The sequence below is a fragment of the Chenopodium album genome, chromosome 6 (genome assembly GCF_948465745.1).
Source record: "Chenopodium album chromosome 6, dcCheAlbu1.1, whole genome shotgun sequence".
NCBI lineage: Eukaryota > Viridiplantae > Streptophyta > Magnoliopsida > Caryophyllales > Amaranthaceae > Chenopodium > Chenopodium album.
Window position 1 is genome coordinate 76,475,332 of NC_137839.1, and position 17,854 is coordinate 76,493,185.

At 36.1% G+C, this 17,854-nt stretch overlaps 2 protein-coding genes across 2 annotated transcripts; one reads left to right on the forward strand and one right to left on the reverse strand.

The window, feature by feature from the left end:
* Positions 1 to 2,031: 2,031 nt before the first annotated feature.
* On the reverse strand, positions 2,032 to 5,484 carry LOC145637307 (cysteine-rich receptor-like protein kinase 8). The gene is made up of 7 exons (XM_081688771.1): positions 5,300 to 5,484; positions 4,256 to 4,719; positions 3,683 to 3,840; positions 3,351 to 3,561; positions 2,911 to 3,148; positions 2,634 to 2,784; positions 2,032 to 2,346 (listed from the first exon to the last, which is right to left on the reverse strand). The coding sequence occupies exons 1-7, from the start codon at positions 5,482 to 5,484 to the stop codon at positions 2,032 to 2,034; spliced, it is 1,722 nt and encodes a 573-aa protein (XP_081544897.1).
* Positions 5,485 to 13,795: 8,311 nt separating this feature from the next.
* Positions 13,796 to 15,403, forward strand: LOC145636391 (cysteine-rich repeat secretory protein 1-like). Its single transcript, XM_081687945.1, has 2 exons — positions 13,796 to 14,691; positions 15,097 to 15,403. The coding sequence occupies exons 1-2, from the start codon at positions 13,875 to 13,877 to the stop codon at positions 15,132 to 15,134; spliced, it is 855 nt and encodes a 284-aa protein (XP_081544071.1). The 5' UTR covers positions 13,796 to 13,874; the 3' UTR covers positions 15,135 to 15,403.
* The last annotated feature ends 2,451 nt before the right edge of the window (positions 15,404 to 17,854 follow it).

Below are 17,854 nucleotides of genomic sequence, written 5' to 3' on the forward strand. Positions count from 1 at the left end.
TGTGGACGACCTCTTGGGACAATTATAGAATCGAGGGTATTGATAATTAGCTTAGATGGCTAGTGGTTTGGGATTCAAATTCTCTTAATTACACGGTGCAATCAAGTTATTCAAAGTTTTATGAGAACTATGTCCAATAAAAATACCCATTGATATTGCGCGTAGACTTCGAACAGGCTATTCTAGATTTCGTGGTGTAATTTAGGCTGTTTGCGAAATTGGTAAAGTTATCAAGGACAGTTTCAGTTGAAGAATAACATGCAATATGAATTAAAAGTTAGCTGTAAGGATTATTTAATATGCAATTTCATGGCATATTTGAATTTTCTTGAAAACTAGAGGTTTATTTTGATTACGAAGTAAAATTAAAAGTAGCGTGGGAGGAGGCAGTATTTAACTATTGTATTACTTGACTTTTCAAAACTATGCATTGACAAAGGGGTCAATGATCATGACATTGTATCACGAGTATATATTTATTGTTTTTAGAAGATTATCATGTATTAAGAGGATCATTGATTGATGGGTTTCTATCTGAAGTTTGAATTTTCCTAATCAAGCATTACAGGACGATGCAACTTTTGTACGAGCGGCTATGAAAAAAAATAGTTGAATCCACCTCCATATGTAATAAGGTAAATTGGTAATAACGTATAACATAAACTATATATGATATCGATTTAGGTACACCCAACATCACCAATTTACTATTTGATTACTCAAATAGTTAAAACAGCATGAACTATAGCAAAAGGTACAACACATGTCATAAATGACACCGACAACCTTATTAAAATTCAATTAGAATAGGCGTTGCCATATGTACTTCATGTCCTTTTGGCTATTAGTTAAAGGTAGCATTACTGGAATCACCTCATATTGTTGAGATCAATATAGTACAATTAACAGAAAGATTTGCGTGGACCTGGTCTACAATAATGTTATTGTGGACCCAAGGTTTATACACACACAACTGACATTATATTGAATATAGTGACCCTTAATTTTTACATAATAACCTTTATTAAAGTACAATGTTATGACCCTATATTTAACATAGTGACCTTTATTATTCATATTAACCAGTATATAAAATATTTCATTAAAAAAATTAACCTCTTATAGCCTACTTCCTCTGTTTTTTTTACTTGACCTGTTTCTTTTATCACGCTTGCCAATGCAAAACTTTAACGATCAATAACTTAAATTCTCCATAAGTAAAAATTACAAAAGTTATATATTATGATAGTACTTTTGAGACGAATCCAAAAAGATCATACATGAATATATTTTTCCTTACATATTATTCACAAAAGACGATCAAAGGAGGGGTGGTGAATAGTGTAAAAGTCAAAGCGGGTCAAGTAATAAAGAACGGAGGAAGTATATATATTACCAAAATGACTTATTTCAACATAGAGACCTTTGGTGACCTTTTTTTTTTTACTAATAAAACAATCATAACTTCCCCTAATGTTAGTGGTCCACAATAAATTAGTGTGAACCAGGTCTATTTAAGAATTTACATACTGCTAATAATATTAGGGAAATCCTCACTTATTTACTTGTACATTTCGCTTTTCTCCTTGGTATACCATACACGATATTTTATTGAGAATACATTGGGTTATCAAACCAAATTCACCCATTCACTACTTACATATCAAACCATTGTTGATGCATCGTGCATGCATTATATGATTGGAGGGGTTTGTTTACATTGTACTAACACTAGGCCTCCACTGTCTCCATGGTTGATTTTGTGTTGTTGATGCCAATTTCTCCCAACCGTAAAAGTTGCATAGGGTATATACCATGAAATAATTGTTATAAAATGATATCAATAATGTAGAATATAGGCAGAAATGTAAACAATTAAATAAAAACAACTAATGAAAATTCATACTTTAATTCTATTAACACAATATTATCAACAAAAAGGAAAGTCTTGCATTAGTCATGCATGGCACGAGTTTAAAACTATTGTATTTTGGTAAGTCTGTTACGAATTAATTTCCTCCAATGTTTGTTCTATCGAGGATAAATTAATGAAGTATCATCTTTATTTTCAGAATTTTTACTGGATGATGTCTGGCCCTCTCTTCGGGAACCATATTGGAAAATCGTCACTGGACCAATCTGTGGTGGTTCAGGCTCCTGGAGAGCAACAAGATGGCCATTGAAGGTTGATACTATCGGAGCCATCGTAGGCCTCTTATTTGGGTCTTCTTGGATACATAGCAAAGCAATGTGTACGCATCTTGTTACTTCCTCGCTTGAGTAGTTGCCATCAAGCCTTGGATCCACCAAGTCGAATATTGCACCGTCTCTCCATAAGCTCCAAGCCTTTAATACCAAATTAAACCCCCATTATTTCATCTATCTTGATGAGTTATGATTATAAGTTAAGGTCTATATGACCACAATATAGCAAAATAACAAAAGAAATGGACAGAATTAATAGAATATACAGTATATATAAACTAATTTTGGATTTTAACAATAAGTTTAAACTTTTTGTTAATTTGATAACTTTCTTTAACATGCATGTATCATGCAAGAGTTAGCGTGATTAAAAAGGTCATGAGTTCAAATTTCATTTTCCCACAATGCATCAAGGTTATTAGACTTACACGTAGGCATAAACTTTCATCCTCAAAAGGGAAGGCAACTGAGCTGCACTTGTGCCCGCTTATAATCTCTAGAGCTATTACTCCAAAGCTATAAACATCTGACATGACTGAGAAGCGCCCTGTCAAAGCATACTCCGGAGCCATATATCCACTGTAAAGTACCGTCAAATGTGTAATATAAACCAAAAAATATAATTATTATCAAGGAAGAACTCAAGGGAAAGAAGGAAGTACAAGTATAGATCATGATTATTATAGCGTTGAGTAGTATACTTACTATGTGCCAGCAATCTTGTTGGTATCGACATGAGCTTGACTTGTTCCAACAAGTCTTGCCAATCCAAAATCTGCTATCTTCGGGTTCATATTTTCATCTAGCAATATATTGCTCGATTTTAGATCCCGATGAATGATCTTCAACCTAGAGTCTTCATGGAGATATAGTAGTCCTCTTGCAGTTCCCAATAAGATTTTGTAACGGGTTTCCCAATCTAGAGTTGCTTGCCTGTTTTGGTCTGCAATATGTAATTTAATTTATAATTGTAGAAACATTATCTTTGAACAAAAAACTTATGAAAGATGTTTAATTAATTTTTCTAATTTTTCCTAAAACTCTACGCATGGAGAAATGGAGCTAAGTATTTAAAAACAGAGAGAGTAGTTAATATATTGGACTAGATCAAATGAATTATAGTACGATGATTCTATGAGGCATACCAAGCAGGACTTTGTCAAGGCTCGCATTAGGCATGAGTTCATAGACAAGTAACTTCTCTTTTTTATACAAGCAAAATCCCAACAGCCTAACTAAATTCTTATGCTGGAGCTTTGCAACTAAAAGAACCTCTGCCTTGAACTCTTCGTCGCCTTGCCATGAATTTATTGACAGCCGTTTCACTGCTATTTCTTGACCATTTTGAAGTTTACCCTATGAATATGTCAAATAAAACGAGAAGATTACATATTTCACAAGAAAATTAGATTGAACAAATTAAATAATACATACAACGCACTAGTGATCGATTACATGGTTATTAATTTTATTATACCTTGTAAACCCTGCCAAATCCACCTTGGCCTAGTTCATTATGCTCAGAAAAGTTGTTAGTTGCATCTTTGATCGTCTTGAAGTTAAATTGTAGTGAATCCACCGCTACTATCTCTTCAAGATCCCTGTGAGGAGCTATGTAGCCGAGTAGGCATGCAACTGCAACCGCGTTTTTATGAACAATATTGGCCCAAGGCAGGTATGAAAATATAGCTCCTTTTTTTTGGGTACTCCCATAATAAATATCATTACGTTACCAATTAAGAGTTAAAATTTTTGACATATAATGTTATTAAATATGACATAGTTGCAACAGTTTGATTTTTACACTATTCATATGACTAGTTTTGATGATTTATATTCAATCAAAAATATCATCACGTGAGATCTTGTTAAATTCTTCTCGATTTATACAATTTTAATATCAAATGTTTATAATTTTGATATTAACGATTGAAATTATGTCATTGGTACGCGTGAAAAAAAAAGTGTTGCAATTAAAAAAAAGAAAAAGAGGAAGTATAAATTTGTTTTAAAGCGGATAGAATATAAACTTTAAGCTAGAAGTTCATACCCTTTATTGAGGTTGTATTTGGAACAATATAAGCCGGTATGAATGACATTACAGCGGTGTCACTATTGTAAAAGGATTGGTTGTACTGATTGAACTCAAACCTTACATTACAACTAGGCAGCATAACTCGTCCACCGTACATGTATAGAAACTGGCGATTAGCCATCCTCAAGCACGTTGCACAATCGACATCATTCAAGTCGGGTGTGCACTGCCCCAATATATACAACCGCGGCAAGGTGCCCGTACTATTGCCTACATTAGTCCCAAACTTTGCCGTATTATTTGCAACTTTGGGTACCAATTTGTCGGCAGTAGTAGTCAGTACCTCGACAAAATCTAGAGTCTCGTTAGGACTTATGCTTCGAGGGTTCCCTATAATCCACCTAGGATCGTACTCCAGCTTTTGAAAAAACAACTTATTTGAATAACGGAGCATACAATACTCGAACCATATAACAGCCCTATATTTAGAGGAACAATTTAAGAGAATGTATGTATGTGCTTGATCTACACTGAAAGGATTAAGGGCTCAAACTAATTGCAATCAACCCACAACAATTAAGAACATGCAAGCACAACAACTAAGAACAACCATGAAGAAATTAAAGCAAAAAATAAAAAAGGGAGACAAAGTTACCGTGGGAAAACCCGAGAACCGGGAGAAAAAACCCACCTTGCACTATGGAGTAGTATTGATGATGAATGAATCAAGATTACAAGCATGAATTGTATATAATTCCAATGCTCCTCACCCAACCTCTCATAAACCCTCTATTAGTGTTTAAAGATTGTGAATACTTGGGGAAGAAGCAAAACAAAGAATATATATAGTCTAGGTAAAACACGGCAATCCAAGGGCTAGCAATTAATCAAGTAATACGGACTGAAATCGCACCGCAAAACAGGGTCGCAGAGAAGTTCGGCCGAACCAACCCAGGGTTCGGTCGAACTCAAGGTGGTTCGGCCGAACAGGCAGTGGTTCGACCACTCCTCCACTTTTGCTAAAAACGCAAAAGTTTCTGTCTCAAGGTTCGACCGAACCTCATAGTATGTTCGGTCGAACTTCCTTCAACAAGCTTCCTCTTTGATTCTTCCTTATGCCTCCATATATTGATGCATCTCCACACTAATCCTAACAATCTCCCACTTGGAGATAGGATCAATAATGCATACACCATAGACATCCATATATACACTCCTTCCTCAAGAGCACTCAACGCATTCATCAAAGCAATTTTTCACCATAGCGCAACACTCCATCAAGTTAATGATGGAGTCCAATTGAGGTCCTACACAACCTCAATTTGTCACTAGAAACCACCTTAGTGAGCATATCCGCCGGATTCTTTGAACCGGCAATCTTCCTCAAACACATCGTGCCATCCTTCACCAAACTCCTAGTGTAGTGATAGCGTCTCTTGATGTGTTTAGTGCGATAATGAAACATAGGATTCTTAGCCAATTGAACCGCACTTTGGCTATCACTATACAACGCACAAACATCTTGTTTCATGCCCATTTCTTCAAGAAAACCCTTCAACCATTCCATCTCTTTTCCCGCTTCTGACATAGCCACATACTCGGCTTCCGTCGTAAACATAGAGACACACTTATGGAGCTTTCTCATCCAACTAATGGCCGTACCACCAACAGTGTACACATACCTCGAAGTGCTTTTGCTTGAATCATAACATCCACCAAAATCGGCATCAACAAAACCTTCCAAAACAACTCCATTTCTTCCAAAGCAAAGAGCCATACTTGAAGTACCCAACAAATACCTCAATAGCCACTTCACGGCTTCCCAATGTCTCTCACCCGGATTTGACATGAACCTACTCACAACTCCCACTGCGTGAGCAATATCGGGCCTCGTGCAAATCATAGCATACATCATGCTACCAACGGCCGAAGCATAAGGAACAATGGCCATTTTGTCCTTCTCTTCCCTTGTCTTTGGGCAATCCTCCTTTGTCAACTTGAGCTCACTTGAAAGAGGTGAGCTTCGAGGCTTAGCATCCATCATGTTAAATCTTTTTAGCACCTTCTTGACATACTCCTCTTGAGATAACTTCAACACACCCGTTGAGCTATCTCTAGAAATTCTCATGCCAAGTATTTGCTTGGCCTCACCCAAGTCTTTCATCTCAAATCTTCTAGACAACTTCTTTTTTAAGCCATTGACAATTTGCATACTAGTTCCCGCAATCAATATATCATCAACATAAAAAAGTAAATAGATATAGTCATTGTCATACCTTTGAAAGTAGCAACAATGATCACCTTCCGCTCTCACGAAACCATTGCCTAGCATGAAATTGTCAAACTTCTTGTACCATTGTCTCGGAGCTTGTTTCAACCCATATAGACTCCGTTTAAGTTTGCACACCAAGTTCTCTTGACCCGGAACTTGAAACCCTTCCGGTTGCTTCATGTAGATTTCCTCCTCCAAATCACCATGTAAAAACGCGGTTTTTACATCCATTTGCTCAAGAAATAAGTTCTCCGAAACCACTATAGCCAACAAGATTCTTATAGTGGTCAACTTCACAACCGGAGCAAAGATCTCATGATAATAAATGCCCTCCTTTTGTGAAAAACCTTTCACCACAAGTCTTGCCTTGTACCGAATTGTACCATCCGGTTCTTCTTTCTTTCGAAATATCCACTTGCACAAAAGTGCTCTCTTGCCCTTAGGCAATTCAACCAACACCCAAGTGTTGTTTTTCTCCAATGAAGACATCTCATCTTCCATTGCTTGCTCCCACTTCAACGAGTCACCCATGCCCATTGCCTCTTGATAACATTCCGGTTCACCGGAATCCGTCAACAACAAATAATGCAAGGATGGAGAATATCGATTTGGTGGCTTGATTGGTCTTGATGATCTTCTTACCGTAGGTGGTGTAGAAATCTCTCCTTGAACCACAACGGGCTCACCCATAACTACTCGTTCATCCGTCTCGAAATGATCATCATCATCCGAATCACTAGAATCCGAATCCACCGGGACATGAGCACCATGTTGAGGAGATGCTTGTTGAATTGGCACCTCAACTTCTACTTGTTCAACCTCCTTGCCACTTTTAACTTCACCATCTAGCTCAACATATTTTCACTCATCTCCTATTGATTCTCTTTCCACGGATTTTCCACTAAAGTTGTCCTTATACAAGGAACTCTCATCAAAAGTGATGTCACAATGCCTAACAATCTTTCGATTCTTAGGATCCCACAATCTATAACCGTATTTCTCACATCCATACCCGATGAAGTAACATTTGATGGCTTTTGGGTTTAGCTTATCTCTTTTCTCGGATTGCAAATAGGCCACACAACCAAAGGTCTTCAAGTGAGTGTAGGACACCTCCTTACCACTCCACTTCTCCTCCGGTATCTTAAAATCCAAGGGCACCGAAGGTCCACGGTTTATCAAGTAAGCCGCGGTACTAACGGCATCCGCCCAAAAACACTTTGGGAGGCCCGCAAACAACCTCATACACCTTGCCCTCTCAAGTAAAGTCCTATTCACCCGCTCCGCTACCCCGTTTTGGCGAGGTTTACCGGGAATGGTCCTCTCCAAAACAATGCCATGCTCCTTACAAATGTTTTTGTAAGCTTCTAACTCATACTCTCCTCCATTGTCGGACTTGATTGCCTTAATCTTCTTGCCCGAAACATTTTCAACCTCCGCCTTCCAAGTCTTGAACTTCTCATTCACTTCCGACTTGTGCTTCATGAAATATACCCATACTTTCCGGGTTGAATCATCAATGAAAGTGACAAAATAGTGAGAACCACCAAGGGACTTGATGGGGTATGGGCCCCAAACATCCGTGTGCACAAGTTCTAGCTTCTCCTTCTTCAAGGACCATTTGGTTTTTGTGAAAGACACCTTCTTTTGCTTCCCAAAAACACATGTCTCACAAAATTGCATGTCGATTGATTTCAACCCCGACAACTTACCTTTTGAAGCTAGCAATTTCATCCCTTTCTCACTCATGTGACCAAGCCGAGTATGCCAAAGCTTAGTCTCATCATTTGCGGTTGTAGCAATCATGCTTTTACACCCTAAGGTAGTGTACAATGTGCCGGTCTTCGTGCCCCGAGCCACCACCATAGCTCCCTTTGACACTTTCCAAGTACCTTCACCAAACATGGTTCTAAAACCGCTTGAGTCTAGTTGACCCACCGAAATCAAATTTTTCCTTAGCTTAGGTATGTACCTAACATCTTCAAGCTTCCATGAGCTCCCACTTGAAGTCTTGATCATAACATCTCCCTTCCCCACAATATCCAACGGTTCATCATCCGCAAGGTACACCTTTCCAAACTTACCACTCTTGAAGTTTTGAAAAATCTCCTTACATGGAGAAGAATGAAATGAAGCTCCCGAATCAAGGATCCAAGACTCAATGGGACTATCAACGCTCAAGATCAATGCATCACCAAGTTCATCACTTGATGCCAAGCTAACCGATGAACTAGCATCATCGTGGTTCTTGTGGTTTGAACCACCCTTCTTCTTGGGATTAGGACAATCCCTCTTAGTATGTCCCTTCACACCACAACCCCAACACACAATGTTCACCTTCCCTTTCGACTTACTCCTCCCTCTAGACTTCGATCTTCCCTTTTGAGCACCTCTTTGTTGTCTTCCACGTCCCCTACCTTCACTAGAATATGCACCACCCGATGACTCACCCGAGTTCTTCCTTCTCAAGCTCTCTCTCAAGATTAAGTCCCTCACATCATCACATTTCAACTTCGTATTCCCGGAGGAGTTGCTAATGGCGGCTACAACGGTATCCCAGCTCCTAGGCAACGATGACAACAAAATCAAGGCCTTCACCTCATCATCAAATTTGATCTCAACCAAAGCTAGTTGAGAAATTATCGAATTGAATTCATTTATGTGTTCCGGGGCGGAACCACCATCATTCATCTCAATTTCAAACAAACGACGCATCAAGAACACCTTGTTCATAGCCGATGGTTTCTCATACATATTTGTCAATGCTTTGATCACACCGACCGTCGTTGTCACATCTTTGACATTGTAAGCAACACTCTTTGCCAATGTCAACCTAATCACTCCAAGAGCTTGTCTATCCAATATTTTCCACTCTTCTTCCTTCATACCCGATGGTTTACTAGAAAGAGGAAAAAATAGGTTCTTTTGATACAAATAGTCCTCCATTTGCATCTTCCAAAACCCAAAGTCTTTCCCATCAAACTTCTCAATTTTTAACTTGCCTTCCTCCATTGCAAATCAAACACACAAAGTTCACAATAGGTTTTCAACAACAAAGAATGCAACTTGACACCCAAGATTCAATCTTTGAATACCTAAAGACTCAAACTTTGTAACTCAATCACAAATTCAAGTTCAACACAACCCAAAATCACTAAAACACCAAAGATTCAAACCTGGCTCTGATACCAATTGAAAGGATTAAGGGCTCAAACTAATTGCAATCAACCCACCACAATTAAGAACATGCAAGCACAACAATTAAGAACAACCATGAAGAAATTAAAGCAAAAAATAAAAAAGGGAGACAAAGTTACCGTGGGAAAACCCGAGAACCGGGAGAAAAAACCCACCTTGCACTATGGAGTAGTATTGATGATGAATGAATCAAGATTACAAGCATGAATTGTATATAATTCCAATGCTCCTCACCCAACCTCTCATAAACCCTCTATTAGTGTTTAAAGATTGTGAATACTTGGGGAAGAAGCAAAACAAAGAATATATATAGTCTAGGTAAAACACGGCAATCCAAGGGCTAGCAATTAATCAAGTAATACGGACTGAAATCGCACCGCAAAACAGGGTCGCAGAGAAGTTCGGCCGAACCAACCCAGGGTTCGGTCGAACTCAAGGTGGTTCGGCCGAACAGGCAGTGGTTCGACCACTCCTCCACTTTTGCTAAAAACGCAAAAGTTTCTGTCTCAAGGTTCGACCGAACCTCATAGTATGTTCGGTCGAACTTCCTTCAACAAGCTTCCTCTTTGATTCTTCCTTATGCCTCCATATATTGATGCATCTCCACACTAATCCTAACATACACAATCCCTACATTCAGTAGTCGAAGCGTCACCACGACATAGGTAAGCGCCGTAGACTTGATCGTCTCCTTGGCCAACGGAAGAGTTATAGTATCCAGTTGTCGAAGAATAGGAAATCAAGTTGATTAATAGGTTGTTAAGATTAGTTTGGTAAGAGCTATTTGGGACGAAGCTTGGACTATTTGTACAATTTGGATAATAATCGGCTAGGGCAGCAAAGGACATAACAAATTGAACAATAATTACTAGTAAATTAAGGTATAATTTAAGCATATTTAACGAAAGGTTTTGTTTCATTTTCAATTTGTTAATGTTAGAAGAATTCGAATGAGCTTTATGCATTTATAATTGAAACTTTTAATGAATCGACAGTGAACTTGACAAATAATCTGTAAAGCACTTACGAAAAGTCTTCAAGTCTACCTCGTGATGATGATTTTTTCTCTTTTTTTTTTTTTGAACGGATACTTTGTGATGTTTTAGTCAACACGACTTTATGGTTTTTAATTTCTAAGTTGCTTCATAATTAAATATCATAACAAGTTCAGTGTATATATATAAATAATGATAATGATAATTAATTAATTTTGTTTATACTTCAGAGTTTGTAATTTCTTGATTTACTCCATAACTTTCATAGTCAAACTATATTCCTTATTAAGGAGTAGTAGCTAAAGTATATCCCTTAACTTGAGGATGGGAATTTCCTAACCATTCCCCCAACTCTGTAAGGGGCCTTGCTTGTGTACCTTGGTCAGATATGCTTGTGAGAGGCTCCAGTCCGATACAGTGCCTTTTCCTTAGCTAAAGTATAAATACTCCCTCCGTATTTTATCACTTGTTCCATTTTTCTTTTGCGAATGTATTTTATTACTTTCTCTTTTTTTTTTTTTTTGGAAACCTTTTGAAAAAAATTAACTAATTTTTTCTCTCTTAATGGACCTCAACCATCAAACTTTAATATTTTCATATTCTCTCTTCTCTCAATTATCATACTTTATTCTTCCATCAACCCTACCCTACTTCCTTCATAGTATTACTTTGTACACTCTTTCTCCTAAAACTCCACACGTATGGAGTTGAGAAATTGAACAAGTAATTAAATATTGAGGGAGTATATTCTTGTATACTCATCAATACTCTCTAAGATTTCTCATATTCACTTTTAAGCTTTCTAAGGTTTTATTTCTCATAACTCCATCAAATATCTCGCCGAATCACTCTTTTTTTACATAAGGAAAAGGGTAAACATCAAGTTAATTAAAAAATTTGAAAATGCTAATAAACTACATACAGGAAGCATTTGGGTTGTTTTATCACGATGATATGATATGAGGGTCCTTATTCGTCCCTTGTTCTCATTCTAAATTTGATCCTTTTTGAAACTTGATTCTTTTTTTTTTTTTTTTGAAAAAATTTGAAACTTGATTCTATATAGTAGATATATACGTACATAGTATGCACAATTCAAGTTCCACCCGTTCCGTTCATGGAAACTGGTGGACATACATGTTTATCCAAATTCCTTTTGCAATCAATTAGAAAAAAACTAAATCATATTTTGCAATAACGTTATGATGAGTAAATTCAACATCAAAAAATAAAGTAAATCGAAGTTTCATTACATTTTGTCAAGGAAGTTTGTAATTTTATGTTCTCCTCCTTTCACAAATTGAAATTTTTATGAATGAGTGATGTGTATGTACCCTTAGAGGTCAATTAGGAATATTTGTCATGTAGATCGAGAATTCTAGTAGCACTTTAGGACCAATTATCTCAAAAGAAATTAATACTAGCCCTTTTTATTATTTACAAAATATATATAAACATTTCTTAATGAGTATTAATTGATTTCTATACATTGACTCGATCGTCGAATTAGGAAAGACAAATACTAATATATAGTGCATGGAAAATTCCAGCTGACGTTGAAGTTTATGGCAAGCATTTGTACATATCACAGATTCACAAATCACAACCACTGAACCACCTAATAATTTAAGAAACGGTAATCATTTATATCAAGTCTTGCATTGAAGATAATAATAGGTCTTAGTGGACTTAGTCAAGTTATTAGTCTTGCATGGATGGAAGATAATAATAGCTTGTGCGAATTTAATAGTGACCCAAAAATTTTGAAAACACGATATATACAAAATTTTGACTATTTCTATTTTTTCCGTAGATAAATTTTACTCTGGCATAAAGACAATGAGATGAGCTGAGGAAAGATCGCTAGTGCTACATACTAGAGTAAAAGAAGGGGTAATTTATACTTCCTTTTACTTGACCTTATTTGACTTTTACGTTATTCATATCAGATATTAGTTGACTAATATGTTACTTTAATTGGCTGATATGTACTTTTTGTTGGCAGATATGTATATTTTGTTAGCTTATACTCCCTCCGTTTTTAAATACTTGCTCCATTTCTCAATGTGCGGAGTCTTAGGAGAAATTGGAGAAAGTAGTAAAATATGGAGGTACTGTAGTTGGTGGAAGAATTAAAAAAAAAAAAAAAAAAGTAGTAGAGAGAATTGTAGGAGAGAGAATATGTAATTAATATTGTTGGGTCCAATTGGTGAGAGAAATTAATTAAATATTGTAAAAGCTTTCCAAATAAAGAATAAATGGAACAAGTATTTAAAAACGTTCGAAAAAGAAAGTGGTGCAAGTATTCAAAAACGTATGAAAAAGAAAAGTGGTGCAAGTATTTGAAAACGGAGGGAGTATATGTTTCATTTTGTTGGCTGGTATGCTTATTTTGTTGGTTTATATGTTGCTTTTGTTTGCTGATTCATCCTTTTGTTGGCTGATATGCTTACTTTGTTAGATGATATGTTTGATATGTTCCTTTTGTTAGTTGATATGTTTCATTTGTTGACTAATATATATTCTTTTTGTTGACTGATACATTTTTATTAATGTCTGATAATAAATAGTGACTAAAGGGAAATTGGAAGAAAAGGGGTGGAATTAGTAAAAAAAAAAAAAAAAAAAAAAAAAAAAAAAAAAAAAAAAAAAAAAAGTCATGTGACCTGCTCATGGGGGTCAACGTTGAAAATGACCAAGTCAATTCCGAAATGTGAGCAAAAAAAAATTTAACGGGGCGTGATGAGAACTCTCTCTCACCCATTTATTAACATTATTGAAAATTTAATCTACTCTCGAATTTTAATCTTGTTATGGTATTTAATGGAGTGGATTAGCTGTCTTAGCGCTTTCCTCTCGGTTTCAGAAAAATACACCTCTAAAGAAATAAAAAAAAAAAATAAAAAAAAAAAAAAAATAATAGGGGTTTCTATGCTGTTTCCTCGTGACTTTGAAGTCAACTCATGTAATATTCAATATAGTGGGCTTGCTAAATAATCGATTTTAATTGGTCACCCGGTATCCACTGAAACGATGTGGGTCCCTAATTTTAGGAAAAATAAAAACGCTTGATGTCAAATATTGACTTAATTTCTCACTTAATCAATAAAAGCCATGCTAGTAGTCATTTTTATTTATCACCTTCATCCCACACCTTCAAAATACCAATATGATGATATTTCCATTAATATTTATCATCTTCCTACGCCTTGAATGTGTTTTATCAACCTCGAATCATTCCTTTGTCTATGCACATGCATCCGGAATTGGAACGATCGATAATTGTGGAAAAAACAACCTTCAAAATCTCCTAGCAACCTTAACATCCCAAACCTTAAGTACCGGGTTTTATAACTTTAGTACTACCTTCCCCGGAACTCCCAATCAACTACACGGCCTTTACCTTTGTCGAGGTGATGTTGTCGATCCCCAAGCTTGCTACAGTTGTATCAATTCTGCTAAAAACTATATCTTCGAAAACTCCTTTTACGGAAGAGAGGGTTTAGTTTGGTATGACCTTTGTATGATAAGATTCTCGAATGAGTCGTTTCTTGGCAAGTTGGATACAGGGATGTCAACAGGCTCTTGGGACAATAAAAAAATCGAGGGTAGGCATCGTATTCATTTCATGAAAATTCTAAGGAATACGATGGAGGCCTTGGCCATCCAAGCCTCGAATGTTGTAAACGGAAGAAAATTTGCTTCAAAAGTTGTCAAGTATACAAGGTTTGATTCGTTTCACGCGATGGTCCAGTGTACGCCGGACTTGTTGGCTAGTGATTGTTACAAGTGCTTGACAAGCGCGAGACAGAAGCTACTGAGTCTTCGCGGTAGTTTAAGGGGAGATGTTACATACAGTAGTTGTATGGCTCAATATAAGACTACTCTTGCGTTCAGTAACAAGTATTCTGCAAGTGAAGAGGTTAAGCCCTTGTCGTTTCTCCCATCTACAGCAGCCACTAATTCAGCACCAATTTCACTAACAGGTAAACGAAGATACTAAAATTTCGTATATGATCAGATTCACTAGCTAGTAATCTTGGTTTTACTTTGGATTTGATTTCGTTAATAGTTTGATTAGAGATCTCATCAGTCTATAGTAAGACCTTTAATGTATTAATTAAAAGGGAAAGTGATGCATCTAAATTGAAAGTTCTATTATTTAAAAGTGATGAATCTAATAAAAAAACAGAGGAAATATTAACTTTTTTTGAAGTTTTATATTTAAATCCATCCATTTGTAACTTTAACACTTCCTCCACCCACAGTTATGTGCAACAAAGGAATATTTTACATCTCACAAATAATATCTCTTTGTTGTATATAATTATGGGCGGAGGAAGTATATAATTTGTGCAGTCGTTCATTTTTGTAAGTTTGTTTTGATTCAGGAACACAACTGGATGATCCTGCTGATAGAAGCGAATGATCTATGGAATAACGATGGATTGTAGTCGAGCACACGAACTATATATGAGCTTCCCTGCTATTAAAAAAAATGTGGTAATAAACTAAACTGCTGGTAGTTATGTTGTCTCATTTGCTACAAAATATAAGATTAAACTTTCTCTGTATTAGACATGTTCATGTAACATGCATCGAATTGCTGTATAACATATACTTGATATAATTAAGCATGGACTGATACATATATTATATTTCATACAATGAAGAAGATCATGATGCTTTATAATTTTATATCAATATTTCCAATCAGGGTGTAATTTGGACTGTTTGCGTAATCGGTTTATTTTGATTATGATGTAAAGATAAAACTAAGCTAGCGTGGGAGGAGGCATTATTTAACTGTGGTATTACTTGACTTTTCAAAACTATGCATTGATTAAGGGGTCAATGGTAAGTCATGCAATTGTATTATTAATTTATTGTTTTGTTGAAGATTATCTATTATTAACTATTAAGTGGACTTTTGATTGGTGGGTCTCTACCTAATGTCTGAATTTCCTAATCAAGCATTACAAGATTTATTGACGATGCTACTTTTGTACGGGCGACTATGAAAAAAAAAAAAATAGTATGCCCATATGTAAAAAGGCAAAATTGGTGTAACGTAAAATATAAACTACTACCTCCGTTAACTATTATTTGCAACAAAGGAATATTTTATATCTCACAATTGTTGCAAATAATAGTTAACGGAGGTAGTATATACTTTCTCTGTTTTTTTACTTGATCTGTTTCTTTTATCACGCTTGTCAATGCAAAACTTTAACGATCAATAACTTAAATTCTTCATAAGTAAATATTATAAAAGTTATATATTATGATAGTACTTATTGAGACGAATCCAAAAAATCATATATGAATATATTTTTCCTTACATATTATTCACAAAAAACGGGCAAAAGAGAGGTGGTGAATAGTCTAAAAGTCAAAACGGGTCAAGTAATAAATAACGGAGGAAGTATGATTTAGGTGCACCCAACATCACCTTTGTTTACTCTTAATAAGTTAATAGTAAAATAACACTATCTACGACAAAAGGTACTAACACCACCATTGTCTACATTGTTGGTGTTGTTGATGCCAATTTCTCAAAGTTGCATAGGATATATCCCATAAAATAATTGTTATGAAATGATATCAATAATGTAAAATATATGCAGACATGTAAACATACAAGGAAATAAAAACAATTAATGAAAATTTATACTTTACTTGGATTATATTAACAAAACACCTATGCCTATGTGTTGCAAGCTGTGACAATGACAACTTCACATTCCCCCCTCATTTAAATTCTTCCTTTGGTTAGGCTTATGGAATAGGTTACTCATTGCAAACCGTCTCCATTCTAGGCATATCATAACTAGAGCTGTCAATTCGGATAAACGAGTCAAGTTTTGGTCGGGTAAAAGTGGGTCGGATCAACTCGGGTCGAGTCAATTCGGATTAATTCCATAACCTATGCGGGTCAAGTTTGGGTTGAGTCATGCTTGGGTTGGGTCATGCTTGAGTCGGGTCACGTTGGGTCATACTTCTTATCGGGTTTGGGTCAAGTTTAGGTCGGGTTAATAACAGGTTGGATTACATTCGGGTCATGTGATCAATATGTCGGGTATAATTTGGGTTAAAACGGGTTAGGATAATTCTCGGGTTTGAGTCGGGTTCGGTTCAAGTCAATAATTTGCAGGTTATAATCAGGTCGGGTCATTTTCAAGTCGGGTCATTCTCGGGTTCAACTCGGGTTCGGTTCAAGTCAATAATTTGCGGGTTATAAACAGGTTGGGTCATTTCCAAGTCGGGTCATTCTCGCAAGTCGGGTTATGTTCAAGTCAATAATTTGCTGGTTACAATCAGGTCAGGTCATTTCCAAGTCAGGTCATATTCGGATTCAACTAACTATAAATAGATAATTATCATATTTATCAAGCTAATTATTTCCTTTGACTATAATATGTTTGGAAATATACATGGAAATATACAAGGGAACTATAGTCTATAATTTAGGAAGATAATTATCTCCTTTGACCATACAACAAATATATACTATATGTAACTCTTAAATTTGAAGATGAAGCTCATTTCTTCTGCTGGCATGGACCGACTTGGTCTCCCTAGACAAAATGCTTTGATCAACAATAATAAGTTGGTCTAAATTGCATTTAAGGTGATTTGAAATCAGGTCAGGAAAAATTTGGGTTGAATTTAGGTCGAGTCAATAACAAGTCGTGTTAATTTCGAGTCGAGTTAGTAACAGATCGGGTTGAATTTTTGGGTCAAGTAAGTAATAGACCAGGTAAAAATCGGGTCAGGTCAATAATAAGTCGGGTTTAATTTGGATCAGGTCAATAACAAGTCGGGTTTAATTTGGGTCAGGACAATAACAAGTCGGGTTGATTTCGAGTCGGGTTTATAACAAGTTGGGTTAAATTTGGGTCGAGTTAGAACGGGTCGGGTTGAATTTAGGTCAAGTTAGTAACAAGTCAAATTAAATTCGAGTTTTGACGGCTTAAAGCGGGTTAGGGTCAATTTCAGTTCAAGTCGAGTTCGGTGAAAGTTAATTAAATTGGTCATTGTAAACCGGTAAATTGGTCGTTTAAAGGAAAATTGGATGGTTCCACCCTCCCAATTGGACACCCGAAGGGTATTAGGGACCATGATAAACATTTCGGCAATTTTTATTCC

Coding starts and splice junctions, on each gene's coding strand:
- LOC145637307 (XM_081688771.1), bottom strand. CDS start 5,484: ATGAATGCGTTGAGTGCTCTTGAGGAAGGAGTGTATATATGGATGTCT. Junction 4,720..5,299: donor TCGACCGAACATACTATGAG/GTTCGGTCGAAC, acceptor CTCTAAATATAG/GGCTGTTATATGGTTCGAGT. Junction 2,347..2,633: donor ATGAAAGTTTATGCCTACGT/GTAAGTCTAATA, acceptor TTGGTATTAAAG/GCTTGGAGCTTATGGAGAGA.
- LOC145636391 (XM_081687945.1), top strand. CDS start 13,875: ATGATGATATTTCCATTAATATTTATCATCTTCCTACGCCTTGAATGT. Junction 14,692..15,096: donor AGCACCAATTTCACTAACAG/GTAAACGAAGAT, acceptor GTTTTGATTCAG/GAACACAACTGGATGATCCT.